Below are 23,447 nucleotides of genomic sequence, written 5' to 3' on the forward strand. Positions count from 1 at the left end.
ACATTTTAACATTAAATAATATTTATATTTATTATAATTGTATACTAATTTCTCATTGTTATTGATATGCATAGCCTAATCAACAAAATTCCCCAAATTCAAGCCACCAACCATTGTGACGCTCACCTAGATTTCAAGGTTTTCAAGGGGTTACTAGGCCAGTAAGTTTTTAATCCATATAACCTATTCCACCGAAAATATTAATATATAAATTGTTATGTTTTACCATAATGATGGGATGAGAAATGGATGTTCTGTATTATATATCGTTATCTTTGATTTTTTTTATTATGTGTGTGTGTGTTATTTCTTATTTATGGTGTAGGTGTTCCCTTTGGAACCATCACAATCAATGAAAACCCCTTTTAGAAGCCTTAAGAAGAATGGAAATGAAATGGTTCAAATGCTACAACCATCTTCATGTCCAATGTCACAATGCAAGGTAAGACTATATTTATTTATACTCTTATAATTTTATCATATTTTTACATTTAATTCTTTTTTAGTCACATACTTATATCTATGTATAATCTAATGTTCAGAGTAATGAATATACATCTCCTAAAACACCTTTGCACATGTATGATGGTGGACATGATACTCAGCAAAAATCACATTCTCCTCAACCATTGCGGCATTCACCTAGACTTCAAGATAAATTAAGAGAGGTAAGTTATATACTACATATCTTAGCTCATAATAACATTGACATATTTTTTTATGACTAGTTAATGCATTTTCTTTTCATATTCGTTACATGTTCACCATATTCTCATTATATCTATATAGATTTTGATATTTATTGATAGCTAGTCAATGAAATGTCTTTTCATATTCGTTACATGGTCAACATATTTTCATTATATCTATGTGGATTTTGATATTTATTGATAATGTTTTAATTTCCACAGAAAACAAAAAAAGATAAATGTTGATGCTATGGTTAAAAGGACCAAAATCACGCCAAAGGACTTGAAAGCACGTGGGTTCAAGTCACGTAAACAATACATAGAGCATATATGCTCAACTAGCATTGCTCTCACTAAACCCACTAGGTTTGCTACTTTGAAGGCTAAACATTCCAGCAAGTTTAAATGACTTAGGCTACAATAATATAACTTTAGCCATTGTTTTATCTATAAAGGGGCTACAAGGACAGTTTCAATATATGTAATCTCTGTATTCTTTAGACTTTTTAATACATCATTTTTTTTTCCAAAAATTGTTTCCAGGTGCTAAGTATGTCTTTAAAATGCCAACATCATAAAGATTTTAAATATATTTGCATGACATTCCTCTGAAGTACTGCCCTTCACTAGCTACGTTTTCCCTTATCTGTCCAACTTTATCCCAGCTGCTATCGCATCAATCCAAGAAATAGTGAATCCGTGACTTTAAAGGCGAAATAATGCACACAAATATATACAAAGGAATAAAAACAGGATAATATATTCCTGAACGATTCAGTGCTCAGTCTCCTGGCATCCTTATCAAAGCATAATTAACAAAATCTAATGTTATTAATTATTAATGCAGTAAACCGCTCCAAGACGTCATTATCTCCATATGTGACCGCATTTCTGAGCACCCATTTCAATCATCCCTCTGCTCACGTAGATAGTTTCTGGTTATGTTAATAGGTGTGATAGGTCTTCATAATTTTAGTTTTAAAAAAGGAAAATAATAATGTTGTAGATTTCAACTATATATCTGTTAATTTTTAGTGGTGTATTTTAGAATAAGTTTTTCCAGAATTTTCATTCTTTAAAGAAAAATTATGAATGTTATAGATTTCAACGATATCTCTGTTTACATTAATCTAGTTATATGAATAGGTGTAGTTTAATTTAGTTATATGAATAGGTGTGATTTATTTCTACTTTAAATTTTTAGTGTTTTATTTGGTTTATTTTAGAATACATCTTTCAAAATTTTTATTTTTTAAAGAAAAAATATAAATACTTCATAAAGATGTTGCAGATTTCAATCTTATCTTTCTTTTTCTTCTTTTTTTCCCTTTTTTTTTTCATAGTTGGTTTTAGTGCAATTTTTTGGATTTTCTAGTGTGAAATCCGGTGGAAAAATCTGAGGTGAAATCTTGATTTGTGCTATTTAAACTAGTTTTTTTCACTGTATATAGGGACTCAGCACCCTAGAAAACCCCTAGGGCACTTCGTTTGCACAAGATTACCCATCTAGCTTGTGATTTCAATAAATTTCTGCTAGATTTTAGAGAAATTTGACGGAAAAAACCCTAGGGCACTGCTATTGCACAGGATTTACCATGAAGCTTGTGATTTCAATAAATTCCTCCTAGATTTTAGAGACATTTGATTAGAAAAACCCACCATTTCCAAATAAAGGGGGGGTCAAAATAAAGTAGGCCTATCTGATCTAGTGTCTCAGGTGATTGGGCCTTAATTTGTCATTTGGTGCCACTAATAAATGTGATGACAAGGAAGAAGGAAGTGATTCTCTTCATTCGATTTGGCCGAGGAGAACCACCTAGGGTCTTGTTATCTTTTCATTTAGTAGGTTGTTGAATATTCTATACAACCTGCTATGTCTGGCACACAGAACAAAGGCCCATTGTCATATTGACCTAAGTTTACACTCTTTGAGCCCAACTCCTACCAAAAATGGCTATGGGAGGCTTCCTGTCGATGACTCTAGCCAACCACTACAAAGCTAGTGCCTTATAATTGTGTCAATTGGCTGAAGTGGAGGAGTTCACTGCTCCTGCTGTTCTACTATAAAAATCTGCATAAAATGCTATAAATCAACAAGAAGTACCTCAAATACCAACATAATATAGCAAATAAATAATCAAAATTGATGTATACAAAATATACTTACTAGATAGTAGATATATGATTATTTCTATGATATGTCACTTGGTTGGATAGGTTATTGTATAAAATTGCTTGTTGCCCTTTTTGATAGGTTTGCAAGTTCTGCAAGTAATACTAACAACGAGCAAGAGACACTCAAACTTGATTAAATATATCATGTAAATAGTCAAATTGGGCACAGAAAAAATATTCTAACCAAATATATAATTAGTTTAGTCAACAGATCGTCTGTTAGGGGGTTGCTGTATAAACAACTTGCTGCCCTGTTTTTACATGACTGTAACTTCTGTAGAAAATGTAGAAATCAGCAAGCCAACCCCTTGAGATTCACCCAAAAGTGCCTGGGAGGAGGTTAGAAGGTATAAGTTTGGACTATTTAAACCACTTTTAATCCTTTAGGCCTGCAATAAAATGATTTTCTACAAAGCTGAAAATTCATTATGAGGTCTTGGGGGCAAAACCCCTTGGGTACGCAACATAGAAATTTGTTTCAACAAATAAATACATTTATAAAGGGTTGAAATAACTAAATCCATGCTATATTTTCAAGATATAAACTTAATAAATAAATTTGAGCTAAAACAAGGCAAATAAAATATATTTGCTTGTAAAAGGGAGCTTTGTTGAGTGAAAATATGCAAATGAAAGTTTGCTACAGCTATATCTTCCTGCACATCTGCACACATAAACTAGATATACTCGTGTAAATGTGGCAAAATAATCTTAAAAATAGATATATCAATTCCTTGGCTGTGATAAATACTTAAGCTCTTTTTCTTCAAGGTTTACTAGCGCTATATATGATAGGTAAATTGCAGGAAGCTAGTAATAAAAATATAAAAGGAATTTTTTTAAAGAACTTTTAAATGATGAGATGGTTGAAGGGTGAGGTTTTACCTTTTCTGTTTAAGCTTATCGATTTGCAGAGTTGCGATCACAACCTTTTTTTTGTTGATTTTCCCTTTGAGACTAGAGATGAGTGGGGAGTTGGGGGCAAGATTATCCCCCTCTTTTAGCCTTGGACAACCTGCAAGAAAATTCAACCACAGTAGGAGGATCTACTCCTTTGAGATCCCCCAACTATAATAGCAACACTAGTGTCAATAGCTCACAAATGTGAAGGGAGATTCCCCCCTAAGAGAGCTTGTCCAACACTTGGAAAAGAGTATTTTTGGCAACTAGCAAATTGTGAGGTGAAGACCTGGGCCTTGATCTCCCCTTCCACATGACCCTCTACAGACTGTTGTGATACTATTGTGATAGCTTAAGTATACCTGCAACTTAGTCCTTAAAAGCACAAGATTGTAGGAAAAAACCAAGAAGAAAAGGCATAGAAGATCAACTCAATGCATAAGTGAGTATTTTCACAAATAGTTTCTTTGTACTATCGCGTCAAAATGATCTCCTACTCAACAACACTTACTAGAGGAGAGACTAGCCTTTTGTAAAACTTTTCTTAATGGTTAGATAACGACTAGATAATGGCTAGTTGGACTCTTCCTCTATAATTTGTTTTTACTAGTCATCCACATGTTGAAGACTCAATAACTTTTAATTAAAACCAATTCATGAATTTTCCCACTAAGGGGTTGAATTGACTCAAGATTCCTTTGGAGGTCCAACAACTGCTTTGCTTATGGCTTGGGAGTTGAAGAATGGTCAAAGATGATTCGACATTCCACTTGACATTCCAATAGGTGTGGTTTATTTCAGAGTAATTTATAGTTATGTCAATAAGTATTATTTATCTCAGAATCAACATTTCTCAATTTAGATTTAAATAATGTTTTGTTTTAATACATAATTTATTCAAAAAATATTAAATATTAATTTTAAAATGTTTTAATAAAATTAGTTTATTTATATTATATTTTTAATAAATAAATTTAGGTAAAAGTTTTACTAAATATATTTTTGTTAGTGCTTATTCATGTTAATATCAACTATGCTCTTTGGTACATATATGACATTTAAAATTAGCCTACATTTCTATTTTCTTTCTTTTTCTTTTAAAAGGTTCTTAATAGTGTCACCTTGGAATTCAAACCATGCTAACTCTAAGCATGTACACAGGTCAGATCAATTAACAAAACTCACTATCGTTTGAAGTGCATCAAATAGTCATATATTAAATGTGCATAAATTTACTATGCTCTTTGGTACATTGACACCTCGATGTAAGGGTGATAATGAACTTTAATACAATCCAAACTCATGTATATTCGATTCCGTATATTATAATAATGACAATTATCTAAAGCATTTTGTGTATCTGTCATTTATTTACATATGCACTTTTCACCAATTTTAACAAAATTGAAATCAAATACTTTAGTTAAGATTAAGGTAAATTTGATAATTGTGAAAACTTAATTATTATTAAAATGTGAGTTTACAACAATTTCAATTTAGATTTAAATAATGTTCTGTTTCAAATTTAATACATAATTTATTAAAAAAAAATATTGAATATTAATTTTAAAATGTTTTAATAAAATTAGTTTATTTATATTATATTTTGAATAAATAAATTTAGGTAAAAGTTTTACTAAATATATTTTTGTTAGTGCTTATTCATGTTAATATCAACTATGCTCTTTGGTACATTGACACCTAAATATATGAAATGTGCATAAATTTACTATGCTCTTTGGTACATTGACACCTCGATGTAAGGGTGATAATGAACTTTAATACAATCCAAACTCATGTATATTCGATTCCGTATATTATAATAATGACAATTATCTAAAGCATTTTGTGTATCTGTCATTTATTTACATATGCACTTTTCACCAATTTTAACAAAATTGAAATCAAATACTTTAGTTAAGATTAAGGTAAATTTGATAATTGTGAAAACTTAATTATTATTAAAATGTAAGTTTACAACAATTTCAATTTAGATTTAAATAATGTTCTGTTTCAAATTTAATACATAATTTATTCAAAAAAAATATTGAATATTAATTTTAAAATGTTTTAATAAAATTAGTTTATTTATATTATATTTTTAATAAATAAATTTAGGTAAAATAATAATTACCTATCCATAATTACCTATCCATAATCTCGTGAATAAAATAATAATAAAGACATAGGAGATCATATATTTATATATACAAAACACCTAAGTGCTATCGATTTATGATTTTATGCACATTAATTAACTAAGCTAAACATTGATTGATTTCTATTCATTATAATATGGCTTATGACTTAGGAACTATTATTCATTTAAATTTACCAAATAAGGATATGAGCCAACCATACTTTGTGCATATGTGTGAGTAAAAAAAAGCACAGTATAGTGCACACTACCTAACAAAAGTGCACTTGTTATTCTACCACAAATATTGACATCATTCCCTTCTTGAATTACTGCAAAAATTGTAACAAGTACATTTTCAAGAACTTTTTTTCTTCTAGGTGTACATGTAGTAAAAAAACCACCAAATTTTGCTGCAGACATCAAGATGGAAGAAATCTTACTCATGGTGTTCTAAAAGAATAAATTGTATGACATAAAATTCTCATATATATATATATATCATCATACAATTCATATGTAATATATCTTCTACAAAAAAAGCTAAAACCGTCTACATTTAAAAATAATTTGTTTAAAGGGACTGTAATCCAATTAAATTATCTCATAAATGATGTCAAATAATCAAGTTTTCCTTCTATTAGGTTTGTATTGCTTGATCTTGCAATTTTTTTTAATTAAATAAGACACTCCATAATTATATGCTTGTTTCTACGATTTCCATTCACAACTCTAAAATACTAACCATATTTCCACATTGTAGAATATGATAGTACATGCATGCCTAGAAAAGATTATTTATAAAATAAATAATTAGACTTCAATGTGTAACAATACATAGAGATGTTTAATCAAAATTTATGCAATTAATATCATGATCAATCCAGTATCACATACTTTTGCTTCACATCTAATTCCTATGGTCAATTCAGTTAATTTACTTTCCTTGTTGGTTAATTCCAAATTCCAAATTTTCTACTTCACCCGTGTGTTTATTTATTGAAAATATATCTTTTTAAGGACTAGAACATGAGTTTAGATTGACCATGTAAGTGATTGTATGTCTCCTAATCATTTTTTATGTATCTCACAATACATATGTGAAGCCATAGATATTGAGTTATTGCATTTCTTTGTTATACTAGTGTTTTCCTTATTGGCTAGCTAGACCCTTTAATTGTAATTGTACTCATTTTCTTCTATATATGAGGGAGACCAAGTTTTAGTGAGCATCTCATCTTGTACATTGGTTATATTGTAGAATAAGGTTTCCCTATCGAAGTTACTTCTCGTCCATTCTTCTATCTAATTCTCAAGGCATTGAGTTAGTTATCTTTCTATTTCTATTTTAATTGTGTGTTTCATGTATAACATTTGGTATCAGAGCATATGATTCTTAGGTTTGACTAATTCAAATTAGTCATATTAATATTTTCATGATAATTTTTTTTTAATTTTCATAGATATTTCAGATTGTGACATTTTCTGAAACTTCAAGTAATGTAGCAAGTAAATTTGGCTAAGATTTCTAGTTTTTGTTCACTATACTTTCAACGATATAGGCTATGGAAATTTGCATTTCTAACAAGTCCTAAAATTAGTCTTAAATAAGTCATGTTGGTGTTTTCTCTATATATTTTTCTAGGATTATTCAAATAGTGAACTTTTTGGGAGACTAAGGAGACATAACAAAGAACTTGTGGTACATGTTTTAGGTTTTATTTTTTTATACTTTAAGAAATACAATCTATGCAAATCATGATTTTGGATTATTCTTGAACCTAGTTTCAAATGAGCATTCTTGATAAAAATTATTGTAATATTAGAACCTAGTGTTATAGCCCTAGTTTCCACTCCACTATAATCAGAGAGACCCTATTTAAACTTACCTCATTTTCTTTCTATAATTCATCCCCTCTTACCTTTATTTGTACTTGTACGGGTTTTATACAAATTTTATTAGATATTATAGCGGTGAAATTACATAGTTGAACAATTTATCATAATTCTTATGTCACAATTTCATAATACTATGAAATAATATTTTTTTCATAATATTATGAAATAATATTTTTTTCATAATTGAGGAAAAAATATTAATTGAGAACAAGGTTCTCAGTAAGTTGGGAAATTCTCATTATTGAGCATGAAACTTGTGCATGAGTTGTATCCACCCAATTCACATGCCACCAAGCCTAAATTCTCATGGCCCTAGTTGTTTAGATACATTCTCTTTTATTTAGGAAAGGCATGTACAATGAGACCCTCTCAAGGTGGAGGGGGAAGTAATAGAGAGAATAACTCTGTAATGATGGTGAATTTCTACTAGAAGTTTATTCTTTTTTCATGTGAGATGAGCATGGTCTTCCTGTGAGCTAAGGGGAGAAAAGTGCCAAGTATTAGAGAAGAGTCTGTTGGTGAATTAGGGTATAACTTTTTTTTACTATTCTTGTTTATGAATGGAAATTGTGAATTCTTTTCCATATTTCATGTTCTTATATGCATGAATTTGATTGGTTATTATTATACATTTTGGTGCATACTAACTTTCATGGAGGAAAACATTATCTTGTTTGGTTGTGTATGTGTGTATGGGATTAGATTAGGTAGCTTAAAGTGGGATCTTCAAATTGGAGCACGATTTCCAAAAACTCTATAGGGTATGCTAACTGCACCAACCTGTGTGGATGTGTAGGTGTGTTCTTATATATATACGGAAGATGTGCGCATATATGGAAATTGGGCATATACGGAAGATATGCGCATATACGGAAATTGAGCATATACGGAAGACATGCGCATATCTTCCGTATATGCACAGATTCCATATACAGAAATTGTGCATATACGGAAACTGGGCATATACGGAAGACATGCGCATATCTTCCGTATATGCCCAGTTTCCGTATATGCACATATCTTCCGTATATGCGCATATCTTCCGTATACAGGAATTGCACACATACGGAAACTGTGCATATATGGAAGATGTGCGCATATACGGAAATTGGGCATATACGGAAGATATGCACATGTCTTCCGTATATACAGAAAATATGCGCATATACGGAAGATATGCGCATATACGGAAATTGGGCATATACGGAATATATGCGCATATCTTCCGTATATGCTCAGTTTCCGTATATGCACAATTTCTGTATATGGAATCTGGGCATATACGGAAGATATGCGCATGTCTTCCGTATATGCCCAATTTCCGTATATGCGCATATCTTCCATATATGCACAATTTCCGTATACAGGAATTGCGCATTTACGGAAACTGTGCATATACGGAAGATGTACGCATATACGGAAATTGGGCATATACGGAAGATATGCGCATATCTTCCGTATATGCCCAGTTTCCGTATATGCACAATTTCTGTATATGGAATCTGTGCATATACGGAAGATATACGCATGTCTTCCGTATATGCGCACATCTTCCGTATATGCCCAATTTCTGTATACAGGAATTGCGCATATACGGAAATTGCGCATATACGGAAGATATGCGCATATACGGAAATTGGGCATATACAGAAGATATGCACATGTCTTCCGTATATACGGAAGATATGCGCATATACGGAAATATGCGCATATACAGAAGATATGCGCATATACGGAAATTGGGCATATACGGAAGACATGCGCATATCTTCTGTATATGCACAGATTCCATATACAGAAATTGTGCATATACGGAAACTGGGCATATACGGAAGATATGCCCAATTTCCGTATATGCGCATATCTTCCGTATACAGGAATTGCACACATACGGAAACTGTGCATATATGGAAGATGTGCGCATATACGGAAGATATGCGCATGTCTTCCGTATATACGGAAAATATGCGCATATAGGGAAATTGGGCATATACGGAAGATATGCGCATATACGGAAATTGGGCATATACGGAAGATATGCGCATGTCTTCCGTATATACGGAAGATGTGAGCATATACGGAAGATGTGAGCATATACGGAAATTGGGCGTATACGGAAGATATGCGCATGTCTTCCGTGTATACGGAAGATGTGCGCATATACGGAAATATGCGCATATACGGAAGATATGCGCATGTCTTCTGTATATACGGAAGATGTGCGCATATACGGAAATTGGGCATATACGGAAATTGTGCATATACGGAAGATATGCGCATATACGGAAATTGGGCATATACGGAAGACATGCGCATATCTTCCGTATATGCCCAAATTCCATATACAGAAATTGTGCATATACGGAAATTGGGCATATACGGAAGATATGCGCATGTCTTCCGTATATACGGAAGATATGCGAATATACGGAAATTGGGCATATACGGAATATATGCGCATATCTTCCGTATATGCCCAGTTTCCGTATATGCACAATTTCTGTATATGGAATCTGGGCATATACGGAAGATATGCGCATGTCTTCCGTATATGCCCAATTTCTGTATATGCGCATATCTTCCGTATATGCACAATTTCCGTATATGCCCAATTTCCGTATATGCGCACATCTTCCGTATATACAAAAGACATGCGCATATCTTCCGTATATGCCCACATCTTCCATATACACGGAAGACATGCGCATATCTTCCGTATATGCCCAATTTCCGTATATGCTCACATCTTCCGTATATGCTCACATCTTCCGTATATACGGAAGACATGCGCATATCTTCCGTATATGCCCAATTTCCGTATATGCGCATATCTTCCGTATATGCTCAATTTCCCTATATGCGCATATTTTCCGTATATACGGAAGACATGCGCATATCTTCCGTATATGCCCAATTTCCGTATATGCGCACATTTTCCATATATGCACAGTTTCCGTATGTGTGCAATTCCTGTATACAGAAGATATGCGCATATACGGAATTGGGCATATCTTCCGTATATGCCTAGTTTCTGTATATGCACAATTTCTGTATATGCAATCTGTGCATATACGGAAGATATGCGCATGTCTTCCGTATATGCCCAATTTCCGTATATGCGCATATTTCCGTATATGCGCATATCTTCCGTATATACAGAAGACATGCGCATATCCTCCATATATGCCCAATTTCCGTATATGCGCACATCTTCCGTATATGCACAATTTCTGTATATGCGCAATTCCTGTATACGGAAATTGGGCATATACGGAAGATGTGCACATATACGGAAGACATGTGTATATCTTCCGTATATGCACAAATTCCATATACAGAAATTGTGCATATACGGAAACTGGGCATATACGGAAGATATGCGCATATCTTCCGTATATGCCCAATTTCCGTATATGCGTACATCTTCCGTATATGCACAGTTTCCGTAAATGCGCAATTCCTGTATACGGAAATTGTGCATATATGGAAGATATGCGCATATACGGAAATTGGGCATATATAGAATACATGCGCATATCTTCCGTATATGCCCAGATTTCATATACAGAAATTGTGCATATACGAAAACTGAGCATATACGGAAGATATGCGCATATATTCCGTATATGCCCAATTTCCGTATATGCGCATATCTTTCGTATATACGGAAGACATGCACATATCTTCTGTATATGCCCAATTTACGTATATGCGCATATCTTCCATATATGCCCAATTTCCGTATATGTGCATATTTTCCGTATATATGGAAGACATGCGCATATCTTCCGTATATGTCAAATTTCCGTATATGCGCACATCTTCTATATATGCACAGTTTCCGGAAATATGCGCATATACGGAAGATATGCGCATATACGGAAATTGGGCATATACGGAAGATATGCGCATGTCTTCCGTATATGCCCAATTTCCGTATATGCGCATATCTTCCGTATATGCGCATATCTTTCGTATATGCACAATTTCTGTATATGCCCAATTTCCGTATATGCGCATATCTTCCGTATATACAGAAGACATGCGCATATCTTCCGTATATACGGAAGACATGCGCGTATCTTCCGTATATCAATTTCCGTATATATCTTCCGTATATGCACAGTTTCTGTATATGCGCAATTCATGTATACAGAAATTGGGCATATACAGAAATTGTGCATATATGGAAGAGATGCGCATATACGGCAATTGGGCATATACGGAAGATATGCGCATATACGGAAATTGGGCATATCTTCCGTATATGCGGATATCTTCTGTATATGCACAATTTCTGTATATGTGCAATTCATGTATATGGAATTTGCGTGTATACGATGCAGATACATGAACGACGTGCATATACGGAAGATATGCACATACCGGAAAGTTAGGGATATACGGAAGACATGCTCATATCTTTCGTATATGCGCATATCTTCCGTATATGCACAATTTCTGTATATGGAATTATTTTAAAAATTGGCATTTTGAAAACCATTATCACTACTTTGAAAATCCAAATTTACACTTCAAAACAGCTAATATTAACACTTAAAATAAAAACTCACAATGTTTTACTTTAGATTTTACTTATTATTTCAAATTTAATAAAATTAAAGTTTTAAAATTAATAATTATTTTTGAAATCAAAATTCACAACTTCATAATTAAATTTTGGAAATTAATAAATATTTTTAAATCAAAATTCACATCTTCATAATTACGATGGACACTTTTGGAATTGAAAAATTTATTTTTGATAGTGAAATTCACTATTTTTTAGTTTAAATTAACAACTTTGAAATCAAAATTTATATTTTTGAAATCAAAACATGACACTTAATGCTTTAGAAATCAAAATTCACAGTTTGGAGGTTTGAAATTAATGGAATTCACATTTTTAGATTCCAAATACATACTTTTATCCATCGATATTTCCACTCTCAAAAATCAATATTTCACTTTAGAATATTAACCATTTCAAAATTATAATTTACAACTTTTAACTTTATACTTCCTTACTATTTCAATTGTAATTTTATTTTGGTAATCTTAATATTCCCTCTTCTCCAATCACACCCTTAACCCCATAAAACAAAAAAAAAATCAATAAAGGTTAAAGAGGTTAAATAACAAGTACATGTTTATTAAATGGGTTGATTCTCACATGTAAAATCTATGGAATATGAACATAAACTATAAACTATAATTCATATGTAAAGAAATAAATGAATATTCTAAGGTTGAGGATGTGAAAATATATTTAAGCTTTCATATTTTTTTTGATATATGTTTTGTTTATACTTAAGAGTCGTTGTTGTATGGTAGCTTATGATAAAAATATCTACGGTTACATATTTGTTAAGAGACTTGGTAAGAATATTTTTAAAGCGATATTGGATTGTAATGTGTGGTTATTGTTTTTTTATCTAGTATCAAGTTTGAAAGGCATATGTATTTTTAAACAGATTAATCTTGAGGTGCGAGGTATAAGTCTTAAGATTACATTTTAAACATCAAATAAGATATAAATATAAAAGTAACTTAACTTATAAACTTGATAATTTGTAAATAATAAAAACAAAATCCATTACAACTATTCATCAAAAGTAATGTAATATTGATAGAATATAACATCGCATCCACATAAGGATTTAAAATTCAATGAAGATGTTGTCATAAACAAAATATAAATTTATGTATTTTTTATTCAAAATAGGTCCAACTATACATGTTTGTTTTTTACAAAATAGAACTTCATTTCCAACATAAATAATGGAATCTCATGCCCATCAATGACATAATGGAAAAACAACATCATGATCGATCTAAAATATGGGTCTATAAGTCACCCTCGTCCCATGAGGCACTCCCAGGTGGATTTCCAAATTGATATCTCTGCAAAAAATTACAATAATCAATTAGTTGTAAAAATTGAAAGGCATATAATCAATTTCATTAATTCATGATGATATTTTGATCAAATACTCATTCTCACCGTGAGGATTTGAGGCAATGAAGAAGACAACCCTTCCTGGGTAGATGGCGGAGCACTTGGTGACGGATATAGGCATGGTTCAGGGGCGCTGGATAAAGGCATGGTGGATGTGAAATAGGGAAAAGGTAGTGGGTGCGGGCGACGATACACCCCCACCGGTTGTACAATAGTGGGAATCACTGTAGGCCGGGGGATTAACCTAGGGGGGGAAATTGGAATGTTAAGGGTGGACGATTGAAAAAATGAGAATGGTGGATGATTGAAGGGTAGGGGTGAGCATTGGGAAGGTATTACAGAGGTGGTTATAGGCATGGAAGAATTTATGGAGGAAAAAGGTGGTGGGTGTGGGTGATGATACATCTTAATTGGTTCAACAATAGGGGGGAGCACCCTTGGGGAGGATATTGGGGTGTTAATGGCTGAAGCAGTGTTCCCAATGCTAGATCTTTTTTCAGTAGCATGTTCATCGAATAAACGAATTCGACAATTTGGAATGTTGTGAGATGTGGGTCCCTCAGCTGTAACAATAAAAATAGTTCATATAGTCATGCAAATGTGTTGAACATGATAATATATCGCATTTAACGTAAAACAATGCATAGCATGAAATTTCCATACCAATATTGGGTATAATAGAATCTTGAATTATCTCAGGCGCGTGGTCCACATTTCCTTGTTTTTGAGAAGATGACTCCAATTGTTCATCCATTCTTTTTTTCCTTGCATGAACTCGTCCAACCCTTTCAAATTGTAGTATATCTGTCCCTGATTTTGACTTGCGACCACATCGCCTCTTTTTATTTACTGGACTCAAGAAACTATGTTTTCTCTTGGTAGTGATCTTGGATGGAGTTATAGTATTGAAAAACATTTTGTTGTATTTTTGACATGCTTTGTCTACCAAGTTGTTCAATGCATATGCCTGTTCCAAATTTGTAGGTATTATGGATCTCAATTTCTCAAGAGTTGATGAGTTAACACGTTTCATCTCATCATGTTCAGAGAATGCACTATCTTGTCGTACATTGGTCGATTCAACATTGTATGAGAAATTCTCTAAATTATCAATGCTTGTTTCATTATGATAATTCAGATTGGGAGGAGAATCAAAGCATGGCAAAAGCTCTGTTTGGATTTCTGGGACCAATATAGGTGTTTCATTCAAATCAAATAAAATTCTAGGCCTTTCTGTCATGGGGTCAGTGACACCAGGTGCTACATTTTCACCCAAAATAGTGTTACTCACTAACATCTCAACTTTCAATACATGTTTACAGATATTTCCATTTAGGGCCCAATTGCAATTGCAGAAGTGTAGATTAGAACCCTTATATATGACATTGTACCAAATGTCACGAGTATCCTTATTTTGGCTACGAACCCAGTAGTCATTACTCTTTTCATCAGGCACACAATCTTCATTTAGGATTTTCTTAGCTCTACACTTGGATGAATTCAGTTGTTCCTGTGTTTTTCTGGGTCGTACAAAACCAGCTTCTTTTAAACGGTGCATATGATTGTAAAATAATACAACCTTTGTCAACAAAACATAGATTAACCAATCAACCCTTCTGTGGCATGCATTGTTCTTCTCACATAGGTACCTTTCCTTGATATACCGATGGTAAGATTCAATGGCGTTGTTCGTATCTTGATTTGAATGTGGAAAATTTGTGTATGCTTTTGCCCACATATCTGTAGAAAGAAATTTATCAGTTATATATTAATAAGTATACATATGACATGAAAAATAGAGTCCTTAAAACCACCAATAAGAAGCTTACATATTTTGTTGTTGGACAGCCGAGTATTTCTAAAATATTCCAAAAATCTTTTTTGTTCACTGAATTCTTCAAATAAGCTTTCAACTTTCTTTCGCACAGATTCATCATCTTTACACATGTGCATGATTTCACCTAATCCACGAAAAATGCGTATTTGGTTTTCCCTCCCTTTGACCTTGTTTCCAACATTTTTCAACCATGCACGACGAACATGCCACACACATAATAATACTTTGCACTTGATTGCAGACCTGCAATAACATAATTTTTAGAGAGATTATACATTAACAATATTTTTTATGCCTCTTATAAAAATAATAAACACATCACCTCAATGCTTCAATTTCAGCAGTAGCATCATCTGTGATGAAGGCAAGAACATGCCAATCTGGTCGCTCTTTGTTTCCAATTGCAAGTAAGGCCAACATCCATTTAGAAAGATCAGCTATAGTATTGCGTGATGATATCACCCAAGCTATTGGAACCCCATTGTGATGTTCGTCGAAAACCATTAAGGTGTAAAGTTGATACTGCATTACAAAAAATATGCATAATTATATTTATATAAGATACATGCATTAATATAAGGTTAAATAAATGAATCGGATTTAGGATAAATATGTACTCACCCCGTACTTATTTGTACTAAAGGTTGAATCCATTGAGATAATATTATTGTGAGATTATTTCAGCATCATTGAACACATCCACTTTGTTTGTATGCCTATGATAAAAGGGATATTTTCAACAAGATCTTGTTTTTGGTAGAAGAAAAAACTCTCTGGGTTTTCCTTATACCAGCACTCCACACTCTTTGGATCACTTTGATCTTTAACATACTCTAGCCTTATGATATCATTGTAAATGTTACTTATATCTTTTTTTGTCATGTAGGTATCTCGAAGTATCCCTGTGTATAACTCACCAGATCCATCCTTCACATCAGAGATGAACTTGTCCCATATCATTGTAACATTAAAACCTCTTTTAACGAAATGTTGGACACTAGATCGCATATGCCAACTTAAATGTGGTGCATAATTGAATCTCATGGACCTTCCGATTGCATCTGTCCCATGACAAATAACATTGGATTCATCAATATGTCTACATGCAGTATATATTATTACAGCATCATCTGGTCTCATCACAAGTCCTCGCACAAAGAAGTGACATTGGCAACCAACTTTAATGCTTTCATGTCGATTGCGGGTTGTCTTTGGATCTGATGATGCACTCCTAATTCTCCTTGTCGACTGTGGACCATATGAACACCAATAATTGTACGTAAAAAAATTACTGCAAATTAGATATAATATTTATGCATATTGAAAAAATTACACGTATCTTGAAAAAGCATATAGAGACTCACACACTGTACTCCAAGAATGTTGAGTAATTGGTGTGTTTGATATCCTCTATTTTGTTACTTCGATGATTCTTAAGAAGAAATTGAGTGGGTGCACTTTCATTTGATTCCTCTCCACTTATGAAATCATCAAGTCGACAATATGGAATAACTGCAACTTGGTCCCCCTCAATCTCTGTCCATGTTAAGTCTTCTGCTGAAAATTGTATCATATCTTCCGGGTCTTCAACTTCCAACTCGTTAATCCTCCCCCACTTATTCATTCTTAAAATACCTGTACAAATTGCATTGAAAATAATTTAGTTTGAGTAAATAATATGGTCTTGATCAATGCATAGCGTACTAAGCATGGAAGTCTCATTTTTTAGTAAATATTTTATACTTTTCACGTAAACCACTTTGGGATTAAGTAATATTCAAGGGATCTTAGATGACATTGTATGATAACTAAGATCATAAGAAATTGGGTCATTAATAAGCTTAAATATCTCTGACAAATTTAGACTAACCCATGCATGACATATGAATTCTTTCTGGAGGTGGGGCCACCATGTTATTGTCGAGGGGCGACTTGTGATGAGTCGCTGCGCTGGAATTGGTCAAAGGGAACTGCCTAACACTGACACATAAGATGGTGCGTTAATGGGTCCCTTCAAATAGGGATGAAAGGGAGAGACATAAAACCTGTCCCCAACAAACCCCCAATATCAAGAGTAATAAGCTTGAAGATTACCGATGCTATATGAGAGACCATGCTCTGATCTGTAAGTTTATAGGATTTTGGCCATCCGAAAAGGATTTAACAAAATGGATTCAACAAAGGTGGAGGCCAAAAGGGCATATAGACCTAAAACTGGGAGCCAAAGGCTTTTTCACAGTCATCTTTGCGAACCTAGAGGATAAAGAAAGAACTTTTAAGGAGGGACCATATTTCATGAACAATGCAGGACTGTTTATGAGACACTGGGAGGACAGATACAATCCGGATGAAGAGAAAATACTGGCAGCCCCCATATGGGTTAGACTGTTCGGATTACCAATGGAGTTCTGGGATCCTGAAATATTGGAAGGGATTGGCAACTCGATCGGAACCTTTGTAAAGGTGGCAGAGTCAACCAAAAGAGGGAAATACACATCTTATGCAAGGATTTGTGTGTATATGAACATAGCAGAACCCTTGCCGGAGTCCATAGAAGTGGAATACCATGATGAAATATGGCAGCAGCCCATAGACTATGAGCACATTCCCTTCAGGTGCAGAAGGTGTCATGAGTATGGACATCTATTCAGGGAATGCCCACAAAACCGACAAGAGGAGGCAACAAAGAATCTGACGGAGGAACAGGGGAAAGGAGAAGGATCGGAAAACGAAGAGAGGGAATTCCAAGGTTAATAACAAATGAACAAAACAAGGCTCTGATGAGGGCAGTAACCATGGAAGAGGTAGAAGAGATCGTGATGAATATGAGCAAGATCAAGGCACCAGGACCGGATGGATATACGGTGGAATTTTATCAGGTAGGGTGGCATTTTCTAGGAAAGGAGGTCTTGGAGGCTGTAGAGGAATCAAGAATGAAGCAAAAGATATGGCCTGGTATAAATTCGACCTTTTTGACCCTGATCCCTAAGAATAACAATTCGGAGGAGGCGCAAGGTTTTCGGCCAATAGCACTGTGCAATGTCATCTATAAGATTATAGCCACTCTGATAGCGAAAAGGTTGAAGCCATTACTCCCGAATATAATCGCACCAGAGAAAACTGGCTTTGTGGAGGGTCGCCAAATACTTGACGGAATAGTAGTTACTCAGGAAGTGATACACTCCTTAAAGACGAAAAAGCAGAGAGGGATGATGATGAAGTTAGATTTGTCAAAAGCCTATGATCGGTTGAATTGGAATTACCTCAGAGCGATTCTTGGAGCATATGGATTCGATAATAGATGGATTGAATGGGTCTACAGTATGATTTCAACTCCGAATTTCTCAATTCTGGTAAATGGTACACCAACGAGTACTTTCAATGCAACAAGGGGAATCAGGCAAGGAGATCCTATTTCTCCATTCCTATTTATAATGGCAGTGGAGGGTTTAGGAAGAAATCTCATAAAAGAGCTAAGGGAAAAGAGAATTAAAGGCATAAAACTATGGGGAAACTATCTGCCCATCACACACCAACAGTTTGTAAACGATGTGATGCTATTTGGCGAAGTTTCAGTCAAAGAGGTGAGGAACTTCAAGAGAGTATTGGAAATATTCATGGAGGCATCAGGTATGGAAATAAACAATGAAAAATCATGCACTTTCATATTTAATACTCCTGATTCTATCAAAGCTCATCTTACCAGAACTCTAGGCTTTAGACAGGGAGAACTACCTACTAAGTATTTGGGAATCCAGTTGGACATAAACCCTACTCGGATGAAAAACTGGCAGAGTACGTTGGAAAAAATAAAAAACAAATTGGCAAGTTGGTCCTTTAGATCCTTGAACATTGCAAGTAGGATTGTACTGTTAAAATCAGTCCTGCAATCGATACCTATCTATCCTCTGTCCATTATGGCCGCACCCAAAGGAGTATGTTCAAGAATGAAGGAAATATTTGGGAAATTCATATGGGGCGGACCCAAGCAACAGAGGAAATGGGCTCTGGTTTCATGGAAAAATGTAACTAAAATAAAAGAAGAAGGAGGTCTGGGTGTGAGAGATCCGGAAATTTTAAATAAGGTACTAGGGGCAAAACTTTGGTGGAGATGGGTGCAGGGGGGGAAATGATGTATGGAAGAGAATATGGAATCAAAAATATAATATGCCGGAAACAGTAGAGGGAAGACTGAGAGCTGAGGAAATCCCAAAAGGATCTTCAATCTGGGAACTTGCAAGCCAGAATAGGGACATAGTTAATAATCATGCCTTTTGGGAAATCCGTGAGGGGAGCAATGCCAGATTCTGGGAGGAAGGATGGTAGCAGCGAGATAAATTGGCAAGGATACAAACCCTACAAGAAGTCCAACAAAAAGCGAAGAGGGTAGGATTAGAATATGTGAGGGATTACTGGAAAGAGGGAGAGTCCAATGATATATGGAGGGTTTGGAGGAGGCCAGAGGAATGGTATGAAAATATAAACCAGGATATAGAAAAGTTATATACTAAGGAGGTAGAATTGAGGAAAATTAAAATCAGACCAGGAAGGGATATCCTCAGGTGGGGAAAATCTATGAAAGGAACCTATACAGTAAAAGAAGCGTATTATTTAGCAACGAAACAGGAAAGGGAGGAAGGAGCTGTTGATTGGAGAGTAATATGGGAAGGCAAGTGGTGGCCGAAAGTAACAATTTTTGCATGGTTGGTGAGCAAAGAGCAGACTCTGACATGGGACAAAATCCAGCAAAGAGGCTTCTATGGGCCCTCAAGATGTAGCTTATGCAGAAAAGAAGCTGAAACCCAAGAGCATATACTTAATAAATGTCCATTTGCGAGGTGTTTGCGAGAGGAAATCAGAGTACTCTTTGGAAAAACAAAAAGAGATGCGAACAACATCGTGAATACTATGATGCAATGGGGCAAAGGAAAATTCCTCAGTAGAGTAGTAAGAAGAGTATGGAATTTGTCAGTGGGGTTCGTCATATGGTCTATTTGGAAAGAACGAAATAGGAGGATTTTCAGGGATAAACGCTGCCAAGCTGCAAGAATATGGGAAGAAATATGTAGATCGATAAAAGAAACTGTTCTATCGGAGGTATGGGAGGAGGGGGACTGGAAAATGAATCAGGAAGAATGGAGAATAGTTTCCAAATTAAATATGGAATTTAGCATGGTCTACCCCCGAGCAGAGAAAAGGATCAGACCTCTCACACAGAGCCCTAACCATTTCAGATATCCTGGAGAACATTTGATTAAGTTGAACTTCGACGGGGCGTCCAAAGGAAACCCAGGGCAAGCAGGCCTGGGGGGCATCTTCAGGGACAGCAGGGAAAATACAAGGTGGGTGTTTGCGGAATGGGGAGGTGAAATAACGAATAACGAAGCAGAGCTTTGGGCGGTACATCAGGGATTACGGATCACAGTAAGGAATAGGTACATGAACCTGGAAATCGAAGGAGACTCACAGATCACAATAGAGATGCTTCGAAAACTAAGGGATGGCAGGAGTTGGGAACAAGTAACGAAAAGTTGGAGCACTGCGGGGATCATTCAAGACATTGAAGGGATACTAAATAGAATTGAATATAAAATAATAAGCCATGTAAGGCGAAAAGGGAATAGAGCGGCGGATCTGCTGGTGAACTAGGGGAGTAAAGAGTCGAACAGAAGACTGGACGTTAGTTGGCCATTAATAGAGGATGAACCGAGCTGGAGTGAACTTAAAAATATAATAATCCAAGATCATAATGAATCAATTGCCCGGAAAAAGGATAATCAATAGACTTCCGATCGTGAGGAGGAAGAGAGTAGACAGGACAATAAATGCCCGGACAGGGAGCATGCAGGAACAGGCAAGTGAAGATCAAATCATGATTAATGGGATCAAGCGAACCGCGGAAAAGGATATCATCCCAAGGAGAGGTGAGGGAAGAGTACCGATGAAGGGAGGTGGAGATGTCAGGCTGATAGGGGATGGGCGGACTCATGATAGCAAAGATAAGACAGGTGGAGGAGCGGAAAGGAAGTTAGTCAATAAGAAAAGGAGGCAGAGGAGAAAGTTTAAAGCGAGAAGGTGGCAAGACAAAAGAAACAGGAGAGGGGCATGCAGGAGAATGAAGAAGGGTGACAAAGCGTCGACGAGCACAGTTCAAGGGCGGGGAAGGACCAGGAACCTGCAACAGAAAGAAGGAAGTCAGGAAAATCTGAGGCGAAAAGGGATAATGGCTGAGGGAAGGAGCATGGGTGCAGGGAGATGGACGCGAAGTAAGGCTGAGGGAGGCATTCAAAAACGAGAGGAACGCGAGGAGAAAGGCAAAGGCATTGCGGAGGAGGAGACAGAGAAAGAAATTCTGTCAATCCATGACGATTCGGAGGATGAGGTCGACATTCGTGACTTCGAGCCAGAGAAGGAAGTACCTGGATATGAAGATTATGGCAGGGGCGGAAGGTCGGGTAGGACTCAGACGAGGAAAAGAGGCCGAGAGGTTGAGGAGGGGTACCAGATTGAGGAAGAAGGAGAGGATTATGAAAGAAGAGTAGGGAGAAGAGGACGGCGAGGCAGGGGAGGACAGAGGAGAAGGGGAGGAGCAGGAGAAAGAGGCGGGCGAGGAAGAAGAAGCGGAGGAGGGATGGCAGAAGCAGGGGAGGCCAGCGGAACAAGGAAAGGTACAAAAAGGGAGGAGGGAGATAGGAAGGAGAGTGCAGGCTGCTGAAAGGGCATACTGCCATAACACAAACCTAAAAATTCGAAGGATAATTGAACACCTGGAAGAAGAGTCAATGTAGGCTCAGTCGGAGTCGGAAATGGAGGACTGGGAGTATCTTCTCCCGGACCCGGGTAATACGAGGGGACGAATGACCCTATATAAACAATCTCTGCACGTATATTGGGTGATGAAGAGACTCCTTGCCAAAGCCATGGAACAAGTAGCCATGGAAATGGCAGAACTATCCCAGGGGATACCAAACCTGAAAAAGGAGCTGACGAATATTCAGATTACCTTGCTCATGCAGGACAAGGAGATGGACGAAATTCAGCAGCAATTACAAGCAGGAGGATCGGGAATCAAGCAGGAAAAGGAGCAACAGGCAGGAACAATGAACCAGTAAGAGAAGGCTTGATGTAAAGAGGTTTTTATGCAAAATCTCCCTCTAGTTACAGTCAGCTTTTTGTAGGTTGCTGTTTTTATTTTAATATGCAGACAAAAAACAGTTTAAATAGATATAGGATTGCAGTTTATAAAGCTTGGAAAGATAGACTGAGGATATACTATTTTTGGCTTGCTATTAAAAACTTCAGGTGGTCAAGAAACCCGGTTTCCCTTAGGGGCGGGTTGAGATCACCACAGTTTTGTATTGATCTCAATTTATGATAATAGAAAAAAGGGACTCTCCTCAGCTTACAAAAAAAAAAAAAATTTAAAAAAATAATAAGTAAATGGAAATATTAGTTATATGATTTAATAAAAGATGTAATTTATAAAATATGATATCAGAGAAATCTAATTAAAAAGCAGACTTATATTCTATTATATTTTATTTAATTATGAAACTTTACATACAGAAAAACGAGTATTTATTACAGAGTTTTTTTTGACATTGTATTCTTAATGGTTCTTATGTTATGATCTTAAATCTAACTCTTAGATGCTCTACTCTACCACGAGACAATACAATGCTAGAAAGATGGAACCCCCTCTTTCTAGTGACCTGGTGTTTAACATAGTTTGATAATGATTTCAGATTAGGGTTTTCGCATGTCCCAACACTTCGTTAGTGTTAGATACATATAAATATTTAAACCCATAAAAGAAAAAAATGTAAGTGAATATAAAAATCATATAATTTA

General features: G+C 35.2%; 2 protein-coding genes across 2 annotated transcripts; both read left to right on the forward strand.

Moving 5' to 3' along the window:
* The first annotated feature begins 17,891 nt into the window (after positions 1 to 17,891).
* Positions 17,892 to 18,350, forward strand: LOC149217441 (uncharacterized). Its single transcript, XM_089390213.1, has one exon. The coding sequence runs from the start codon at positions 17,892 to 17,894 to the stop codon at positions 18,348 to 18,350; it is 459 nt and encodes a 152-aa protein (XP_089246339.1).
* A 41-nt stretch (positions 18,351 to 18,391) lies between these two features.
* On the forward strand, positions 18,392 to 21,245 carry LOC149217442 (uncharacterized). The gene is made up of 3 exons (XM_089390214.1): positions 18,392 to 19,226; positions 19,479 to 19,681; positions 20,223 to 21,245. Exons 1-3 carry the CDS (start codon positions 18,392 to 18,394, stop codon positions 21,243 to 21,245), a joined length of 2,061 nt encoding a protein of 686 aa, XP_089246340.1.
* The last annotated feature ends 2,202 nt before the right edge of the window (positions 21,246 to 23,447 follow it).

Source organism: Pinus tabuliformis, chromosome 1_1, assembly GCF_031772625.1.
Source record: "Pinus tabuliformis cultivar Carrire ecotype Pingquan chromosome 1_1, CPIR1, whole genome shotgun sequence".
Taxonomy (NCBI): domain Eukaryota; kingdom Viridiplantae; phylum Streptophyta; class Pinopsida; order Pinales; family Pinaceae; genus Pinus; species Pinus tabuliformis.